Source organism: Ursus arctos, unplaced genomic scaffold (assembly GCF_023065955.2).
Source record: "Ursus arctos isolate Adak ecotype North America unplaced genomic scaffold, UrsArc2.0 scaffold_13, whole genome shotgun sequence".
Taxonomy (NCBI): domain Eukaryota; kingdom Metazoa; phylum Chordata; class Mammalia; order Carnivora; family Ursidae; genus Ursus; species Ursus arctos.
The window spans coordinates 67649881-67670809 of record NW_026622797.1 but is presented as its reverse complement, the minus strand read 5'-3'; the positions used below and the strand labels follow the sequence as shown (position 1 = coordinate 67670809).

The following is a 20929-nucleotide window of genomic DNA, read 5'->3' as shown; positions in this document are numbered from 1 at the left end:
GTACTGTATTATCTCTGACACCTCATAAGGCCTATACTCACGTAATAGTTACCTAGTAAAGCAAAAAAATATTACTTCTGCAGACATATTGATTCTCCCATTAAGTGAAAGTTACAATGCTATTCCAATTACCATCACAAAGCGATATGAGGAAAACTGACAATGTTTTTCTATAGGTTACTTACAATAGAACAGTATGTATCATATCCCATTTATGCAGGATCAGGCAGTGAGGGAAGAAGGTAGCAGATAGGTAGATGAATGTAGATAATGTCTACAGAAACCAAACATCCAACTCTTAACACTGATTATCCCAAGGAGTGGGATAAAAGTTCTCATAGGAAGAACTTTTAATCTCCCTATGTAATGTTTTATAAGCCAGACAATATCAGAGTTAAGTATAAACTAAGACAAAAATGCACCTATAAGAATAAAACAGTAAAAATAACCAAAGAGATATTGAAAAAAGAATAATGAAGACATCATCTGGCAATACAGAAAAAAAGAAATATGCTCATAATACAGTACAGTGGAAAGGATCCTAGGCTCTGCAGCCTGACCACCTACATTCAAATCCCAGTCCTGTTACTTAAATAACCATATGAGTTTGGAATACTTACTTACCTTTATGTACCTCATTTTCCTAATTCATAAAACCAGGATAATAACAGTGTCTACACTTCGTAGAGTGTGTGCATTAAATGAGATAGATATTCTGTGTAAAGTACTCAGAACGTCTAGTATACTTAAGTGCTCAACAAGTGTTACCTATTAAAAAAATTGTTCCTAAAAAAAATGTTACTATAGCCAAAATACACAGTAAACTCCAGCAACCACACTACACACTAACACTAAAAAAAAAAAAACAATGCTAATTAAAGCAATAACAAAATTTTATTTTTGATCGTCAACTTGGCTACATCATTATTTATGAAACTACCCTGAATTGCCACGGATGCAGTGAAATGGGATCTTTTAGGCAATGGTATTTGGGGTGTACCATACAGCCTTTAGCAAAGTATATCAAGGACTTCAGAAGTTTCCATACTCTTTATCTAAGTATCTAAGTACTTTAAGTATTGAAGTACTATATCTATCATAACCTACACAAAGATGGGTATAAGGAGATCGTTACAGTTATTTCTAACAAAAAGACAAAATGGTCTCAATGCCTCAATAAAGCGAATAATTTTATCTTGACAGCAATTAAGCATTATTTTTAAAAGTATACTTTAAAAATGGAAAATGCTCATGTTAAGATTTAAAAAATATATAAAAATAATCATACAGTTTACTTCTAATTTTGGCATATAGTAAATGTTCAATAAATATCTACCGGCCATATGAATAAACAAAGAGACAAAGTCATCTCTTTACCCTATATTATTTCCTTTCATGTATTTGGGCCCTATAGCTCTATTTTAAAATATATATGCTTAGAAATATTAACCAAAAAAAGGATTTTTTTTTAATATTTCAAAGTTCCAGATGTTTGCTACTCCTAGAATATGGGCAACTGCAAATTCTACCTTGGGGCTGCACGTATGTTTGCAACATAGGTTTTACCTGTACCTGTTTAGCTATAAGATATAAGAATTCCCTAGCCAGATTTGGTAATAGGTATTGAATTCACTTGATTCTTATTTTTAAGTACTACTTCAGATACAATATCTCTATAAATTAGGAATAACTCTCATATTTAGTGTTTAATCAAAGAGGCTAATATTTAAAGGATCTTTTTATCCATTAATAAATCCTGAGGCTATGACTAGCTGGTATCTATTTCAAAAGTTGGGTTTTAAGATATTAGACTTTTTTTGACCAACACCTAGTTTTCTTCTTGTACAGTAACTACACCACACCCTAAGAGAATTGGGAATGGACTCTAGGAAACAAAATGTTGGTTCCCATGTAAAAATAGTTTTCCAAGGAGTCTTTAGCTATGACAACAATAACTAACGTCCACTGAACACTGTACTAAGCATTTTATATGTATGCCCTTTAATCAATTAATGATCAAACTCTCAGCCATATCCTCAACTCAACGGCTGGCTAAACATTACTCTGATTCAGATCACTGAATTTTACACTGTATTCCACAGGGCGCTAAAAACAGTAGCTCCCAAACCTCGCTAGAAATCAGAACCAACTGGGGTGCTTTTCAAAGCATATTCTCCAAGCCAAGCAAGGCCTACCGAATGTGGATCTCTGAATTTTTTTCTTTAATAAAAGTATCCTATATGGTAATATAATCATGATGGTAATGTGACCCAAACACCCAGTGGTGTTTGGGGATTGTTGCCCTAAGAAGTCCCATCATGACATTAGAAACCACCATGTGCAACCCCACATGTTCTCTGGAAACGTGCAAAAACAAAAGTGGTACCACTTTGACTTATTTTATGTAGTGGGGCTCCAAGTAAGAGTTGGACTTAAAGAAGGAGCAGAATGAGTTCTGCTAGTTTCTTTTTTAACCAATTTACCACCAGATATAAATTATAGCTTTAGATCATTCAACAGTATTTCTGATTGACCTCTAATCACTCTTTGTTAGTCTCCCTTCTCCACACTCAAAGAGAAACACAGGAGTCATAGCATTATTGTATCCCTCCCAGTTGCAAGACAACTGGCCTGGCTCCCTCCCAGTAGGTTCCAAGGAAACTACTGCAAAAAACAGTGCTGGAGTCTATAAGTGATGTAATCTGCTCTACATTCTAAGGGTTTCTGCTTATCACCAGAAGTATGATGCTAAACATTCAGTAAGCTCCAAGATTAGTCATCTGTATAATAAGAAAAAGCTACCATAAACCAAATGTTAAAAGCCCAAATACTAGAATACAGAATAAAGAAAAAAGCTACAGAAGACCAGAGTTGTATTGCTGATTTTGCCACTATCTATTTTATGATTGAAGCAAATACCTTATTTTCTGGATTCTGGCCCCTTAGACCCTTCCACAAAATTCTAAGTTTCCCTAAAACAGTTCAAAAATTCTAAATCCTTTCCAGGTATAACTGTATATACTAGTAAGTCTCTAAATACTAAATATGTTGTATGGCTATAATTAATACTTATTAGTAAATAAAAGATAAATTCTTATTAATACCAATAGTCAAAGTTCTTACGTTACATATTATTAAGAACAATTAAGCTTGGCAGTCAAAAGAAAAGCAGAAGTAAAGAGAAATTTATATTTGCTCTAATCTCTTCCCTCAAGTGGAAGTGAAAAACAACTAAGTGAACATATCTAAATTAAGGTAGTATACACATAACTTAATTGATCATAATTTGATTTGTTCACTCTGTTCCTAAATAGCATAAAACATATTTTGGTTTTGTTTGTAGTTCACTGAAAATTATTCCAGAGACATCTGAAACCTCTTTAATATTCTTCTCAGCGTGTAAGACTTTTCTGGTCTAGCGTCTCATTACCTTATTCTCACTGTTCCTGTCTGAACATTCAGCTCCAGTCATTAGAATAAACATCTGCTACAAACATCATTAATGAGATACAGATCAAGGGATCCAAGGAAGCTACCAACTACCTGGGGTCATTACACTGTTCTGTATAAAGATCGTTATAGCAGCAAATATAGAAGCTACCTAAACATATTATAATTAGTTTATCCATACAAGCATTTCTGTAAGTCACTAAGTACATTATCAGGACATATATCGCATGACCACACATGGAGGATATTTTCCTTTCAAATTTATACATCTCATGAGTTACTTACATAAAACATCTTGCCAAAGTACCAGGGGCTTAGCAATGACTTACTAGTAACAGGAAGAAAAACTTATTTCAACTCTTATAATTTACTGAAGCAAATTTTAAAACAAAAATATTTTTATATTAAACTTACGTTTTCCTTACTTTTACACTTTCTTATAAAGAAAGGAAAGACCATTTAAGATGTAAGATAGTCTTTTAGGGAGAATGTATTTGATCATGGATTGGCAAACTTTGATCCAAAGGCCTAATGTGGCCTGCTACCTGCTTTTGTAAATAATGTTTTATTGGAACACAGCTACGTTCATTTGTCTATGTAAGAACACCAGAATACAGCTGCTTTTGTGCTATAATGGCAGAGTAGAAATAGTTGAGACAGAGACAACATGGTCCGCAAAACTAAAAATATTTACTATCTGGCCCTTACAAGAAAACATTTGCTGAACCTTGGATTAGATGAAAACTTAAAGCTGGGGATTCTGTCTTAAGTACTCCTGATCCATTTGGCACTTGACAGAGCCCTGGAAGTATGAGCTTTCAGTGTAATTTCTGAATGGATGAAAAAAGGGGATTCCCAGACCAGGGTTCAGAAAGAATGAATCTGTCTACAATTTCCTCCAAGAAGCATTATGTAAATGTATCTCACTTACTTAAATAGATGTGTTATAAAAAAGCTGACTATAAGTTACATTTCCATAAATGCCTAAGCAGCTTTTTTTTTAATTCCTTCAATAATTCTCCTTGTAATCCAAGTCCCATATTTACCTTATAAATTCAATTTTTCTTAAAGCAGGGTATGGTTGTGTGTGTGTGTGTGTGTGTGCGTGTGTATTAGATATAAATCAAAGGTAAGTTACACATATATTGCTATCTTTTCTCTATTGTCTACTGAATGCAAACTGCTTTAAATTAATTACTTCATTTAATCCTTCTACACCTGTATGGGGACAGACCATCCCTATATCATATAAATCCAAACAAAAGTAGTTGTTTCTTTCTTAAATCTACCTAGGTTTAAATTCCGTCCTAGTGTATCATTTTCCTTGAAATATACTTATTTCTCTTGTTAAATGGTTTACATTTTTGTTTGGAAATTGAATGTGACATAGAGTTGTAATTTTGTAAATGTTAAAAATCTCACAACCACCATGTTCTCTTATCTTTCATGTGAAAACATTAGCAGCTTTTCACTGATGACTTCATTCAATAAATATTTACTGAGTGCCTATCATGTGCTAGGCACTATTCTACGAACTGGGACACAAAGGTTAAAAAGACAAAAATCCTGGGGCGCCTGGTTGGCTCAGTCAGTAGAGCATGTGACCCTTGATCTCAGGGTCATGAGTTCAAGCCCCACATTGGGGGGAGGCAGGGAAGGAGGGAAGGAAGGGAGGAGGGAAGGGGGGAAGGAGGGACGAGAGGGAGGGAGCGAGGGAAGGAGGGAGGGAGGAATCTCTTTAAATGGCAGAGAAAACAATTCATTCCTATTTTTTTTTAAAAGAAGACAAAAACCCCAGCCCTCATGGAGCTTGCCTTTATCATGATTATCAATTCAGAATAAGTCTTTTGCTTTTTATGGGGCAAAGCTACCACCTGTGGGATTATGACTGAACGCCTCTAAGTCAGAATCCTGACCAGGCGGAACTACACGATAGCACCCTGGAGCCTCACTTGGCCTTGGATAGCTGGTACCCATTTTCACCACCATCCCCATCGGCGGGCCACGCACGCCCTGCACGCACCGCATGTGGTGGCATGCCCTACCGCATGTGCCTGGGGTCGGGTTTGGAGAGCATGTGCCTGGGGTCGGGTTTGGAGAGCACCTCGTCCCAGGAATCAGGGTGAGGCCTGCAAGGGTGCAGCCCCCTCACCTGCCACACAAAGTACCTTCCCAGGAAACCTTGATACTAAACCATTGGTAGAGGACCTGCTTCTGGGTCAGGGTTTCGTAGGTAGCAGAGCAACTCCCTTGCTGCGATCTATTGAAAGTCAGTCCTCGACACAAGGGTTTGTAAAAAATAATATGAAAAATAAAGAAATAATAATAATAATATTAATAATAAAGGCTTTTGCTTTTCTATTACCAATTATTCCCATAACCTTACACTTTTCCTATTGTCAACACAGCCTAAGTTATTTATCTTTTACTCTGCTACCTGCATGACAATAGTAGTTACAAAAAATAATTTGTTTTTTACCTTTATAATGATTCAGAAACAGCCAAAATTAAATTTACACTATTTAATCTCTAGATTAAAAAGAAGGAATTAAAGTAAAATTTGAGGGGGGGGAAAGAAAATTTGAGATCAATTCTAAAATTTTTACGTATTTCCAAATCTTCATTTTCAAATGGATGTTGGAATTAATTTTGAATGAATGAATTTTGAAGACAGATCATTTCTTTTTACTGCATTACAAATTATGCTAATTAATTACACAGAGAAATTCTATTATAAAAGTTCTAAATATCTTTTCCCAGAATATTCTTCAGAATCTGTGAAAAGGCAATATTTCACAATTTCACAACAGTTCAATTCCAACTGCATCTGCAACACCCTGATATCACTTCTGCTGATAATGAACTTACACCCAACTATAATAGACTTTCCCCCTCCTCTGCAACTCTACTATGACCAATACAGATTATTTTTCTAAATAATATCCTTAGAATTCTCCCATGGGTCAAGTTCTAAATTCCCTGGACATGTTACACTTTGTTTATGCTATCTCATTAAGTATTGTATTCTTTCATCTAATCACACTTATGCTAAACAGTATACTAATTGCCTTAAATTAATTACCTCATTTAATCCTTCTACAACTTTATGAGTAACACATTTTCCCTGATTTACATAAATGTTGTAGATATATAACAAAAAGCAAAGATCTCCAATTCATTTTAAAAGATTAGTACAATCTTCATATCAAAACCACACAGAGTACAAAAAAATACAGACTAATCTCATTTACAAACATATATGCAAAAAAAACATCAAATTGAATCCAATATTATATTGGAAAAGAAGTAGCTCAACTTCAGAAAATCTATCAGTGCAATTCACTGCACTAAGTAAATTAACAGATTAAAGGTAAAAACTCATATGACTTATCTCAATAAACACTAAAAATGCATACAATAAAATTTGATGATGATAAAAATTCTTAGCAAACCAGGACTAGTAATTTTCTTAATTAGATAAAGGCTGTATGGTAAAACCTACGGCAAATATCATTCTTATCATTAAAACTGAGAACTGTCCCCACTGAAGTTAGAAACATGATAAGATTACCCAATACCATATAATTCTACATTGTCTAGAAGTCTAATACCATAACACACACACAAGTACTAATTATAAGACTGAATGAAAATAAAAAATACTTTCAAATATTACTTACACAGTAAATTAAAAAAATCTACAGTCACACTATTAGAAAATGTAGTGAGTTAAGAAGAGGGTTCAGCAAGAGTGCTAGTACAATATCAACACGTACAAATGATTAGTGTCCTCATAATAGTGCAGGAAGCTACTTGCCAGGAGATAGTACTTGTGAATTCAAAGCAAGGAACCTCCTTTTGACTTCAGTAGATATTAGGTGTTTCCATTTTAATTTCCAAGCAACGATTTCCAAGTTTATTACATGGCCTCCTTTCAGGGCCACATGCAAACAGGCAGTTAACTATAATACCAAAGCACCGGTTCTTCTTTAAAATTTTTAAAAAGACATGCCAGATCTCTATACTGAAAGCTACACAACACTGCTAAGAGAAATTAAAGAGAACGTAAATAAATGGAAGGATATACCAGGTTGACGGGTTGGAACACGCAGTACTGTTGCATGTAGATCAGATGCAAATCAAATCAAAATTCTAGCAGGCTTTTTCAGAGAAACTAAAAGGTAGATTCTCACATTTAGAGAGACAAGCAAACAATCTAGAACAGCCAAAACAACTTTAAAAAAACAACAACAAAGCTGGAAGGCTTATACTACCTGATTTCCAAACTTACAGTCCTAAAGAAGTCAAGACATTATGGTAAGGACAGACACACAGGTCAATGAAACAAGAAATACAACAACAGATATATGGTAAATTGATTTCCAACCCATGTGCCAAGACATGTAAATGGAAAAAGGATAGTTTTTTCTAATAAATGATACTGGAACTGATTTTCACTGGGAAAAAAATTAACATTGACCCTTAACTAACACATACACAAAAATTAACTCAAAATGTATCACAGCCCAATGTATAAAATTTCTAGAAAAAAAATTAAGAAAAAAATCCTGCAACCTTGAAGAAAACAAACATTTCTTAGAACACAAAAAGTATGAACTATGAAAGAAAAAATTTAAATGAAAACATCCCTACACAGACTTACACGCACACAAACGTACACAGCAACTTCACTTAAAATGGCCAAATACTAGAAACAGGCCAAATATCAATTATAGGTGATAAACGAAATATAGTGCATCCAAATACATACCCTCAACAAAAAGGAATTGTTACTAATTGATATACAGGTTTTTAGAATCATTATAAAATTATTATATCGAGAGAATAAAGTCAGACACAAAAGAGTACACACTGTATGATTCCATGTATACAAAATTCTAGCAAATGCAAAGTAATCTAATAATGACAAAAAGTAAACTACTGGTTGACTAGCGCTGGTGGCAGAAAAGGGATGGGCTATAAAAGGACAGGAGAAAACCTTTAGAACAACAGAACGTTCTGTGTCTTGATTATGGCAGTGCTTTCATGGAGGTATATGCCTGTCAAAACTCAATGAACTACATGCTACACATAAATTGTAACTCAATTAAGTTGACAAAAAATAAAGTAATAATGTTATAAGCCATGTGGGGGAAAGTACATGTCTCCTTCTGGCACAGTGACTTGGTTTAGTTTGTCTAATAATGAAGCAATGAATAACAAAAGCCCTATTCTTCGAAGCAATAATTTCCCTATGGGGGGGTGGGGGGGCGCAGAGACTTAAAAATTCCAATTTTTAACACCTAAAGTGTTTTTCCCATTATAAGTATTAGTTGGACACTAATACTTAACAAGTATTAAACAGAGTATTAAAGATCCTACCTAACTTTGAAAGAAGCTAGATATTTTAATAACCTTTCATTTGAATGTTACATATGGAAGTTTTAGAAACAATTTGGGGGGATGCCTGGGTGGCTCAGTCGGTTAAGAGTCTGCCTTTGGCTCAGGTCATGGACTGAGGGTTCTGAGATCAACCCCGGCATCAGGCTCCCTGCTCAGTGGGAAGTCTGCTTCTCCCTCTCCCTCTGACCCCCCACGCTGCTTGCACTTCTCTCCGTCTCTCTCCTTCTCTCTCTGTGTCTCTGTCTCAAATAAATAAAATCTTAAAAAAAAATTTGGAAAATAACAAAATGAAAGAATCTCAACACAAACCTCCAAGAAAAATATGAACACTGTACTAGGTTACAGACATTAGCTCTGAAACACAATAGAAAACTTTTACATATGTAAAACTTTGGGTTAAATAGCTTCCTTTCCATAAGAAGAAAAATAACAACAGCAAAGGCAAAAGCCAGGCACAATTAGTAACTACCTTGCATTCAACTCAATTAATTAATTGAGGCACAATTAGTAACTACCTTGCACTAACTCAATTAATTATCACAAAACCCAAGAACTGATTCTAGTATTACCCCCATTTTATAAATATGGAAACTGAGATCACAAAGGTAGTAATACAATGAACCAGAATTTGAACCTGGGCAGTCTGGCTCCACAGTCTTATGTAATATGGCCTTTTACAAGGTAAAAGCTTTCTTTCCTTCCAATGTTATGATTTCTTGACAACATTCATGTGCATGCACACACACACGCACCCCCAAAAGAGTAGGCTTTGCCCAAGTATATCAAGAATTATTTGTTAATACAGGTTTCATTTAAAAAATATATTAGCTTAAATTATAGGGGTCCAGAAGTGGGAATGAGAAGAGAGATAGGGGCAGAAAACTTATTTGAATAAATAATAGCTAAAAACTTCCCTAACCTGGGGAAGGAAACATGCATCCAGGTTGAGGAAGCACAAAGGCTTCCAAATAAGATGAGCCCAAGGAGGTCCATATGAGGACATACAATAATTAAAATGTCAAAGATTAAAGAAAGAATTTTAAAAGCAGCAATAGAGAAGCAAAAGTTTTGTACAAGGGAAACCCCATAATGCTATCAGCTGAGTTTTCAGCAGAAACTTTCCAGGTCAGAAGACAGTGGCATGATATATTTAAAGAGCTAAAAGGAAAAACACCTACAACCAAGAATACTCTACACAGCAAGGTTACCTTGCAGAACTGAAAGAGAGAGAAAGAGTTTCCCAGACAAACAAGAATTAAAGGAGTTCATCCACCACTAAACAGGCCCTACAAGAAAAAGAAGTTCTCTTAGAATGTGTTCAAATATAACTGACCATCAACTTAATATGGACTGCTATATACTTAGCATGCCATATATGAATCTCATGGCAACCACAAACCCAAAACCTGTAACAGATGAAAAATAACAAGAAAGAAAGCCAAGCATAACATAGAAAGTCATCAATCATAAAAGAGGGAAAAAAAAAAAGGAACAAAGAGAACTACAAAACAACCAGAAAACAATGAACAAAATGACAGTAAGTACATACCTATCAATAATTACTTTAAAAAATATATTAGCATCTACTGTGCATCAGGGTTATTCTAGAAGGCACTTTATATCAACATTTCACTACATACTTACGACCCCAAGAATATTATTTTCATTTAACATATGAGAAAACTAAGACTTAAAATTTGCTTAATTTATGCAAGGCATGGAGTTATAAAGTTCAAAGACCAAACTATAAATACCATCTGTCTTCCTCAAAAGCAATATACTCTTAACCACATCATGCTGCCTCTCTTTTTAGCTTATTTAGAGCTGCTATGCTCAGTTTCACAATAACTTCCAAAACTCTCATTTTGCCTAATTTTTCACCTAACTTGAAGTGTTAATATTGTTTAACATTAATGTTGGTTAATTTCCAAATATGTCACTTAACCTAAGACTTAAATATTAATTTTTAGATATAGAAGACTCAGACCTGTTATTCTGCATTGCTATTTAAGCTTATGTAATACATTCATCAAAAAAATCAGGGGCGCCTGGGTGGCGCAGTCGTTAAGCGTCTGCCTTCGGCTCAGGGCGTGATCCCAGAATCCCGGGATCGAGCCCCACGTCAGGCTCCTCTCCTGGGAGCCTGCTTCTTCCTCTCCCACTCCCCCTGCTTGTGTTCCCTCTCTCGCTGGCTGTCTCTCTCTGTCAAATAAATAAATAAAATCTTTAAAAAAAAAAAAATCAGTTATCCATCGACAGATGAATGGATAAAGAAGATGTGGTATTTATATGCAACTGAATATTACTCAGCCATCAAAAAAATGAAATCTTACCATTTGCAACGATGTGGATGGAACTAAAGGGTACTATGCTAAGCAAAATAAGTCAACCAGAGAAACACAATTATCATATGATTTCACTCATATGTAGAATTTAAGAAACAAAACAGAGGATCATAGGGGAAGAGAGGAAGAAATAAGACAAAATCCGAGAAGGAGGCAATCCATAAGAAACTCTTAATCATAGGAAACAAACTGAGGGTTGCTGGAGGGGAGAGAGGTGATGGGCATTAAGGAGGGCATGTGATGTAATAAGCACTGGGTGTTAAATGCAACTGATGAATCACTATATGTTAATTAAATGAATTTAAATAAAAAATAAACTTTTATAATCAGTTATAAGAACACACATATCATTAAATCTTAAATAGCTCCAAAATATAAATACATTCATATTTTACTAGTCACATATCATATTCTATCAATTTTAATGTCATGGTTTTTCATTAATCACAAATTACTCATGTTCTTATTTCCACTAATCACATGCCCAACATGAAATTTCAGTATTTTTCTCAAAATGATTCTTAGGAAGGCTGACACCTTCCTCCAACTACGTTTGTATTCTTGCTTCTCTTAAAACCCACACAACATGGGGTGCCTGGGTGCCTCAGTTGTTTAAGCATCTGACTTCAGCTCAGATCATGATCTCAGGGTCCTGGGATCGAGCCCCACAACAAGCTCCCCGCTCAGTGGGGAGCCTGCTTCTCCCTCTCCCTCTGCCCCTCCCGCATAATTGGGCGCATGCACGCTCTCTCAAATACATGAATAAATAATCTTAAAAAAAAAATCCACACAACGTATCGAAAGCATAAACTTTAGATCTTGATGCATTTAACATATCCAATAAAAAAAGACCCTATTTGTAATTCTGACAAAGCTACTAGAATAAAAAGGTTCAAGGTTAAAATAAGAGAAACATGCTAGCAGGAAGGCAGTATCTCAGCAGTGGGCTCCTGGTACAGGTCTCCACATTCTCCCAAAGCACAGAGAATGTATGTGAAGGAGCCTGAAGGGAGGAAGGGAGCACAAGAAACAGGGAAGTTTAGTCATATCTCCTCAGGGGAAAAAACAGACTCCTCTCAAACAAGATGCTCAGATAGCAAGAAATTATTTCCTCCAATATTTACCACAAGAAAAAGAAACAAATGGAGAAAAAGAACTTAAAACAGTGAAATATTGCTTCTTCTTTCTGCCTTGAAATTCACTATTTACTATAAACTTCACTGCACTAAGACTTGCCCACGTCCTGTTGACAATATCTGATATATTCACCTTGAAAAAAAAACAATTCATTGTCCTTACACAATCAACAACTCTACTTCTTAGAGTTCGATTTTCCTAAGTTACTAATAGGATGGCAAAGCATAGGTTTTTAAATGGATCCCTAAATTTTGGGTTATTATTCACTTGTTATAGATAAGGAGACTGAGGCTTAGTAATATCAAAACAAAACAAAACAATCTTAATTCTAGAACAGAGTTATTTATTGTCATTATAACTCCTGGATTCCAACCTAACACATTTTCTCTTTCTCTATCATTCACACACTTACATATGCATGTGGCCTAATTTCTTTCTTGCATCAACTAGAAAGCAAATAAACCATCAGGAATTTTATAGCCAGTTAAACTGGCCATGTGATTTTGCTAATGCTGTACAGAATCTTTGCAAATGCACAAAGGTTTGAAATTAAGAGGTTTATCAAGTCAACTAAAAATGAATTAACAACTACTGAACACTGTATGCCAGCATCATGGTAGATACTTAATACACATTATTTCTCTTAATACTCAAAATAAACCTATGGGGTAATTATTATTAATTTCATAGTACAGATGGGGAAACAAGATAAAAAAGGTTAAGAAATTCTGTCCAACATTCCACACCAAGGAAATTGTAAGGGCATACTGAACATATTTTTGTGATCTTTCTGATCCCAAGCTGCCTCAAAGAAGTCCCTAAATTGAATAGTAAAATTACTACTTCTTTAATAATAAAAGGTATCTTTCTTTGCTCTTTGACAAAAAAGTCTTTTTTTTTTGCTTTCAATTAAATCTCTTTTTTAAAATTTCATTGTAATTATCAATTTTAGTTTTAAAAATAAACAAATGTATATTTTGGATTACATGGGACAGAGGCCTATGATTTTCAAAGCTCTTCAGAATACCATGTAGATTTATAGTAACCCTAAGCAGCATGTAAAAAACTTAACCATGCCTTTGTCCGACTTATAAGAGGCTTGAGATGCTCCCTTCAATTATAGATTCATCAGTTAAAATTTCCTCTACTATTCTAGTGCACATTTCCATTCAGAGTTGGCTTTTCTATGACACGACAGATCAAGCTAGCATGCCTCTTGCCCCTCCTCAGTCTAATCTCATTTTATTTTTTAATCTCATTTTAATTTGACAAAAAAATAATGTCCTCCTCTGTCTAGTCCACTATCCAGAACAGAACTATAACAAGAGTCCTATGGGTAGTTTCCAATTTTTGAGTAGCCACAGTAAAAAAGAAATAGGTAAAATTAATTTTTTAAATGTGCTATTTACTTCAAAACATTCAACATGTAATCAACATTAGAAATTATTGATATATTACACATTCTACTATTTGTGAATTCTGTGAATTCTGGTGTGTATTTTACACTTACAGCACATTCCACCTCGGACCAGCCATATTTCTATTGCTCAGTAGCCATGTGTGTAATGGAAAGCATAGGTCTAGACCAAGAGTCAGCAAACTTCTTCAGTAAAAGGCCTGATGATAAATATTTTAAGCTTTACAAACCACATATAGTCTGTCACGTGTTCTTTTTCAACCATTCTTTAAAAATATAAAAACAGATTACACAGCAATGTGATCATACTTAAATGCTACTAAACTATACATTTAAAAATGTTAAAATGGTGAATTTTTAAAATACCAAATCACCATGTTGTGAACCTGAAATATACTACTGTATGTCAATTATAATTCACTAATAGATAATAAAAATCCAAAGACGTTTGCACTGGGAGACAAAAATAGAATAAGTGAATTTTATGTTTTATATGAATTTTTATGAATTATATGTTTTATATATTAGACTACAGTAAAAAATTTACATATATAAATGCCATTCTTAGCTCACGACCCCTACAAAAACAAGCCACTGGCCAGTTTTGGACTACAAGGACAGTCCAGCCCCTGCTCTAGACAAATCCAACAGAGCCACCTAACAAGAAAGATAACCTGTGTGAGCTGAGGCATAAAAACACGTATTTTTGTGTGTGTGCACACACATATAGTCCATGTAATAATATTATTGCAAATTATCCAGAATTAAGGCTAGTCTTCTAAGGATTATAAACAAAGTACAAAATACAGTGGAAACAGGAAAAATATCTAATATATACTACTATAAGTAGATTTTGAAATTACAGACACACACAAGCAGGTACCCCATGCTAGAAAAGACTATCATACATATTTTTTATACACATGAAATAAGAGGAACCCGGAACACCTGGGTGGCTAGTCAGTTAAGCGTCTGCCTTCAGTTCAGGTCATGATCCTGGAGTCCTGGGATCAAGTCCCCCCATCGGGCTCCTTGCTCGGCAGGGAGCCTCCTTCTCCCTCTGCCTGCCGTTCCCTCTGTGCTCACTCTCTCTCTCCCTGACAAATAAATAAATAAAATCTTAAAAAAAAAAAAAGAAAGAAAAAGAAATAAGAGGAACCCATATATTTATTTGCTCCTCTACCTACATGGGCCACTAATATGTTTAATACTGGAAAACGGACATTTCATTTACAGTACTCCACAATTTAAAAACCATTTCTATACATATTTTCTCATTTAGACTTCAAATAAACCCTATGAAGTAGAAAACACAGCTATCTAACAAAAGATGGCACAGGTGCGCCTGGGTGGCTCGGTTAAGCTTCCAACTCGGTTTCAGCTCAGGTCATGATCTCATGGTCGTGGGACTAAGCCCCATGTCAGGGTCCATGCTCAGGGGGAGTGTGCTTGAAATTCTCTCTCTCCCTCTGCCCTTTCCCCTGCTCGAACATTCTCTCTCTCTCAATAAAAAAATCTTCAAAAAAAAAAAAAAAAGATGGCATATATTACTACCAACTATGCACCTTATTCAAGCCAGTAAAGGATACAGACAGATCCAAAACTAAGTCTTCAACTTCTATCTCCGTGCTCTTTCTACTTTTCGGTAGTTTTTCTAATATGACTTTCTTCCCTTCTCAATCCATTCAATGAACCAAAAGATCATGAAATATCTTTAGAGGAAAAGTATAAAAAATGAAAATTTCAATCTACAAAGCTACAGATCTCTCAAGAGCATAAAACACTGCCAACACTATTCATTTGCTCATTCAAATCGTTCACTATCTACTACGATAAGGACTTGCCGATTACCATTGATACAAAGGTGCAAGAAGACAGACTTGCTCCCTGATCTTGTGAAGCTGACAATACAGTAGGCGATACAGAAGCAAAATAATTAGAAGGAAAAAAGTAACTTCTGATAATGAAAAGTGCTATGACAGAAATAGTGTGCTGTGATACAAGGAGACATCTCATTTCTAAAAGTATGATTTTACTGAAATCTAAGACATACAATTATTAAATCTTCTATTAAAAAAATGATATCACTTGTCTCTGGGACAACAGTGGCATAGTGTTTAATCAATATAACTATATAACCATATAACAAATATATAACTATATACAAATACACCTATATAACTAATACAAATTTCTCACTGTCCTATTTTTAAGAAATTCTGTATTTCTATCTATATAATTTGGCTTTACACTTAGGAAATAGTCCCTATTCTACAATGTTTTAGAATCTGCAAGAGATTCCTGTCAAAACTGCCACTGCTGCCCCAGGTCTTGGCCAGCCAAATCAAAATTCTTAGGCAATACCTCTTATTGCTAGCTCTATCCAGGTCTCATATTACACTCAATTTCAGAGATGCTTTGATCTAAATACTGTTGCTAGATACAATAAATAGTGAGCCAGTAACTACGGAATAAGTATAATAAAAAGAGGTCCCATACTCTATCACAACAGGGCTTTAAGTAAAATGGAATGGGGTGCCTGGCTGGCTCAGTCATTAAGCAGAAGACATTTTTTTTTTTTAAGATTTATTTATTTCAGAAACAGAGAGAGAGAGCATGAGTGGAGGAGTAAATGGAGAGGGAGACTCTCGAGCACAGAGCCAGAAAAGGTCACAATCTCAGCCAAAACCAAGGGTCAGACACTTAAACCAACTGTGCCATCTAGGCGCCCTCAGCATAGGACTCTTAATCTCAAGGTCATGAGTTCAAGCCCCATGTTGGGTGCGGAGACCAGTTAAAAAAATAAAAATAATAGGGGCGCCTGGGTGGCTCAGTAGGTAGCATCTGCCTTTCGGCTCAGGTCATGATCCTAAGGTCTGGGGATCAAGCCCCATGTCAGGCTAACAGCTCAATGGGGAGTCTGCTTCTCCCTCTCTTCCCCCCACCCCCGGCTCATGCTCTCATACTAATAAATAAATATAATCTTTTAAAAGTAAATAAATAGATTAAGAAGGGCACGTGATATAATGAACACTGGTTATTATATAAGACTGATGAATCACAGACCTATACCTCTGAAATCAATACTACATTATATGTTAATTAAAAATAATTTTTAAAAATATTAATTAATTAATAAGTAAATAAATAAAATAGCATCTAGAGTTCATGGCTGTTAGTCTGCTATTCTAATTCCATGGGCTCCTAGGCCATTCTACAGCTCCCTGAGGTTCTTTTCACCCTATAAATCACAGAAAGTCCCTCTCCCATGCTATTGGCCTTAAATCCTACTGTGCAAAAGAAAGATTTTGCACTGGTCCAGAAAATAACTCACAGAAATGTTTTTCTCACAGAATAAAGTACCCTAAGACAGAGTTCGTATTCAAATAAATACTTAAAGGGTCTCCTTTTCTTTGTGAAGCATGGTTCCATGAGAAATGAGGTACTTCCATTATCAATTGAAACATCTTAGCTCAAATTACTGTAGCTAATCATTTAGAGGTCTGACAGTATTGAGAAGACACGGGGAAAGGGGTTTACAAATACAGAGAAGGGAAAACAAAAGTAGGATGGTAGAATACAAATGACAAATTTTACAGACTTTGTTATTTTGCCCAAGGATTGCCATGATCACAGCCTGGATACTATGGAGATAGAAAGTAAAAAATAGGGGCGCCTGGGTGGCACAATCGTTAAGCGTCTGCCTTCGGCTCAGGGCGTGATCCCGGCGTTCTGGGATCGAGCCCTGCATCAGGCTCCTCCGCTGGGAGCCTGCTTCTTCCTCTCACACTCCCCCTGCTCTGTTCCCTCTCTCACTGGCTGTCTCTCTGTCAAATAAATAAATAAAATCTTTAAAAAAAAAAAAAAAGAAAGAAAGAAAGTAAAAAATATCCAGAATATGAAACTCATCAGATCAAAACTATGCCTCACTCCCAAATCCCCAGGCCATTTATAATGTAAGTCTGGAGACGCTCCTCACCTTCTCACTCCTTCTCCACTCAGAGGTAGGTAATAAACCTAAGACACTGTAACAATATTAAATATCTATTAATAAACTTTAAGACATTGTTACACAGCTATTATATATCAAGGCACCCGGGTGGCTCAGTCGGTTAAGTGTTCAACTCTTGATCTCAGCTCAGGTCTTGATCTCAGGGTCATGAGTTCAAGCCCTGCACTGGACTCCACACTGGGCATTCTGAAAATAAGCAATGATGTTTTTATTTATCCTTCAAAAATATACATTCCTAGGGAGGAGGGCATGGAAAGGACACATTATCCAAATTGTCTGTATCTGAATCTTTAACTGTATCCATCCTTACAGATTCATCCTTGTAGAATGAATACTCCTAGAAGCACACAAGGCAAATTTTATCATTTTATGTCTCTATACCATACTCTATATAATTTTAGCAAGTATTAATATTAATTTCTTAGATTAGTTCATTTTTAAATTCAAAATAACATGCAAAAATAAACATATATAAAACACATTTGTTATTTAACTATTTGCACTCACTATACAAAGCGTTACTATAACTGCCTTTTTTTTTTTTTTTTTAAGTAGGTTCCACACCCAGTGTGGAGCCCAATGCAGGGCTTAAACTCACAACCCTGATATCAAGACTGAGCTGAAATCAAGAGTCAGATGCTCAACTGACTGAGCTGATATACTGGAGCCCAGGTGCCCAATATAACTGCTTTATAACCAAAAGAATAAAGTCAAAACTACAATGATGGTAATGGTTACTTCCAGGTGATAAAATCATTCTTTAATTTTATTTTCTTCTTTTATGTTATTTTCCGAACTTTGTTTCATGAACCTGTGTTACCTATAAAAATCCCCCCAAAAAAGCTAGAAAATGCTAAGTTGAAAGGAAAGATCATTTACAGCAAAGACAGACAAATGAAAGAAAATATTTTGATATATTCCCTATTAAAAAAATAAAATGTAATTACTAAAAAGCATATCATATTGAAATAGTATCATTATATTCACCTAATATTAAAATCAAGTTCTACCTGCCCCACTCCATATCTTTTAAGGTCACCACAAGCAAAATGCAGATGAAGATAAGATGATACAAAAGGTGTAACCGCCACTTTGACATTCAAAAACTCCTCACAAAAATTAAGTGCAACCTATATCATCTTCAAAATAACATTTAAAAACTAAAATGTGGAAACAGCATCTCAAAGAAATATCTGCAGTCCCATTTTTATTGCAGCATTTTTCACAATAGCCAAGATACAGAAACAACCTAAAGGACTATCAACAGATGAATAAAGAAGATGTGCTAAATAAGTACAATGGAATATTACTCAATCATGAGAAAGAAGGAAATTCTGCCACTTACAATAACACAGATGGACCTTGAGGACATTATGCTAAGTGAAATCAGTCAGAGGAAGACAAATACAATACAATATCACTTACAAATGGAATCCAAAAAAAAAACCAAACTGATAGAAACAGGGACTAGAATGGCAGTCAACAGGCGCTGAGAAGGTAGAGGAAATGGGGAGAAATTGGTCAAAGGGTACAAACTTCCAGTTACAAGACAAATAAGTTCTAGAGGTCTAATTTACATCATAGTGATTATGGTAAATAATACCATACTATATACTTGAAAGTTGTTAAGACAACAGATCTTAAATATTCTCACACAAAAAAGAAATGGTCATTATGTGAAATGATGGTGGTGTTAGCGAACAGTAATCATCTTGCAATATGTAAATGTATCAAATCAACACGTTGTAATCCTTAAACTTCCACAGTGTTATATGTCAATTATATCTCAATAAAGCTGGGAAAATAACTAACTATATAAATGCTATCTTAATTATTCTGAAACACCTTCGTTATTATGAAAAAATTAATAGGAAAAAGCTAATACTAATATCTGTTAAAATAATTACTTCAACTATTAGAACATTTGCTAAATAAAAACTACATATAACAAAGCTATAAAAATATGATTACAAAAGAGAAAGAAGTTAAATGTTGCAGAAGCATAAAATTTATACTAATACATATTTTAAAGTGTAGGAATAGGAAACTTGAAGTTAAGCTTTGTTGTAAGAACATAACACCCTTATGAGTGTATAAAATTACAAAAAGTATTAGCAAAGATTAAGAGAAAAACTATTCAAAGGAACAAAATATAGAACAAAATATTCAAAGGAACAAAATATCAGGGAGACTTGGTAATTTTTAGATTAGAAACTGACAACACATCTGTTAGTTTCAGAAGTGCTCAACAACCACTAAACACAAGGTGGTGGGCAGCAGACGCACCAAAAAGCACAATATTATCAAGAGAAAACACTTTTTTTTTTTTAAGAGAAAACACTTTCAAACTTAAATTTGGTATAGACTAACGTCAAACTAACAGAACTGGGGGGGGGGGGCACCCAGCTGGCTCAGTAGGTGGAGCATGCAACTCTTGATCTCAGGATTCTGAGATGGAGCCCCACATTGGTTGCAGCAATTACCGAAAACTAAAATCTTTAAAAAAACAAAAAGAAAAAAAAAAGAACTCTGAAACCAAAAATTTAGCAGAATGAGAGAAAATGAATTACATAACTAAGAATACTAGCAAAACAAAAATTATATGATATTTGAAACATGATTATTTTGCTGTTCAAGTCAGAAAATCACACTCCCAAGAGTACAAACCTTATCTAACAACAGAGCAGTATTCTTCAAGCATTAGTTATTTGTATAACTTTATTTAGAAGTCTAACTTACCGAGTACCATCTGCTTTCCAGCTTACTTTATATGGCTTCTGCTCCAAAAGTTTAATATTTTGCTTGTCCATGGAAACAGGCTGTGCTCCAGGGAATCCAGACCTTAAAGAAGAACATTTTATTACTATTATGGCTGGCACCCATCCAAAGCAATACGTCTTAAACCAATCTTACATCAGTCACACATTTATCACAACATTCTCCCTATCATGAGATTAATGCCACCTGGAATATCAGCATTCCCAAGGATACTAACAAAACATTATCTTCTAGACATTTCAGACTCCAGTTAACAAGATTCTAATTGCCACTATATACTGTAACTATTGGGCTTTTGAAATATTAATATTCATGACCTAATAGTAAAGTAGGTATGTTTACAAATCTTCTACTTCAGGAAGAAGTTTAAATCTTGCTTGCCTTAAT

At 34.9% G+C, this 20929-nt stretch overlaps 1 protein-coding gene across 3 annotated transcripts in view; it reads right to left on the bottom strand.

The window, feature by feature from the left end:
- The window catches only part of RNGTT (RNA guanylyltransferase and 5'-phosphatase), a 316627-nt gene that overhangs the window by 245220 nt on the left and 50478 nt on the right, over positions 1-20929 (bottom strand). For all 3 annotated transcript variants that reach the window (XM_057311201.1, XM_026511830.4, XM_057311200.1), the window contains one exon: positions 20504-20605. In XM_057311201.1, the coding sequence (XP_057167184.1) occupies positions 20504-20605 (102 nt within the window). The remainder of the gene's footprint in view (positions 1-20503; positions 20606-20929) is intronic.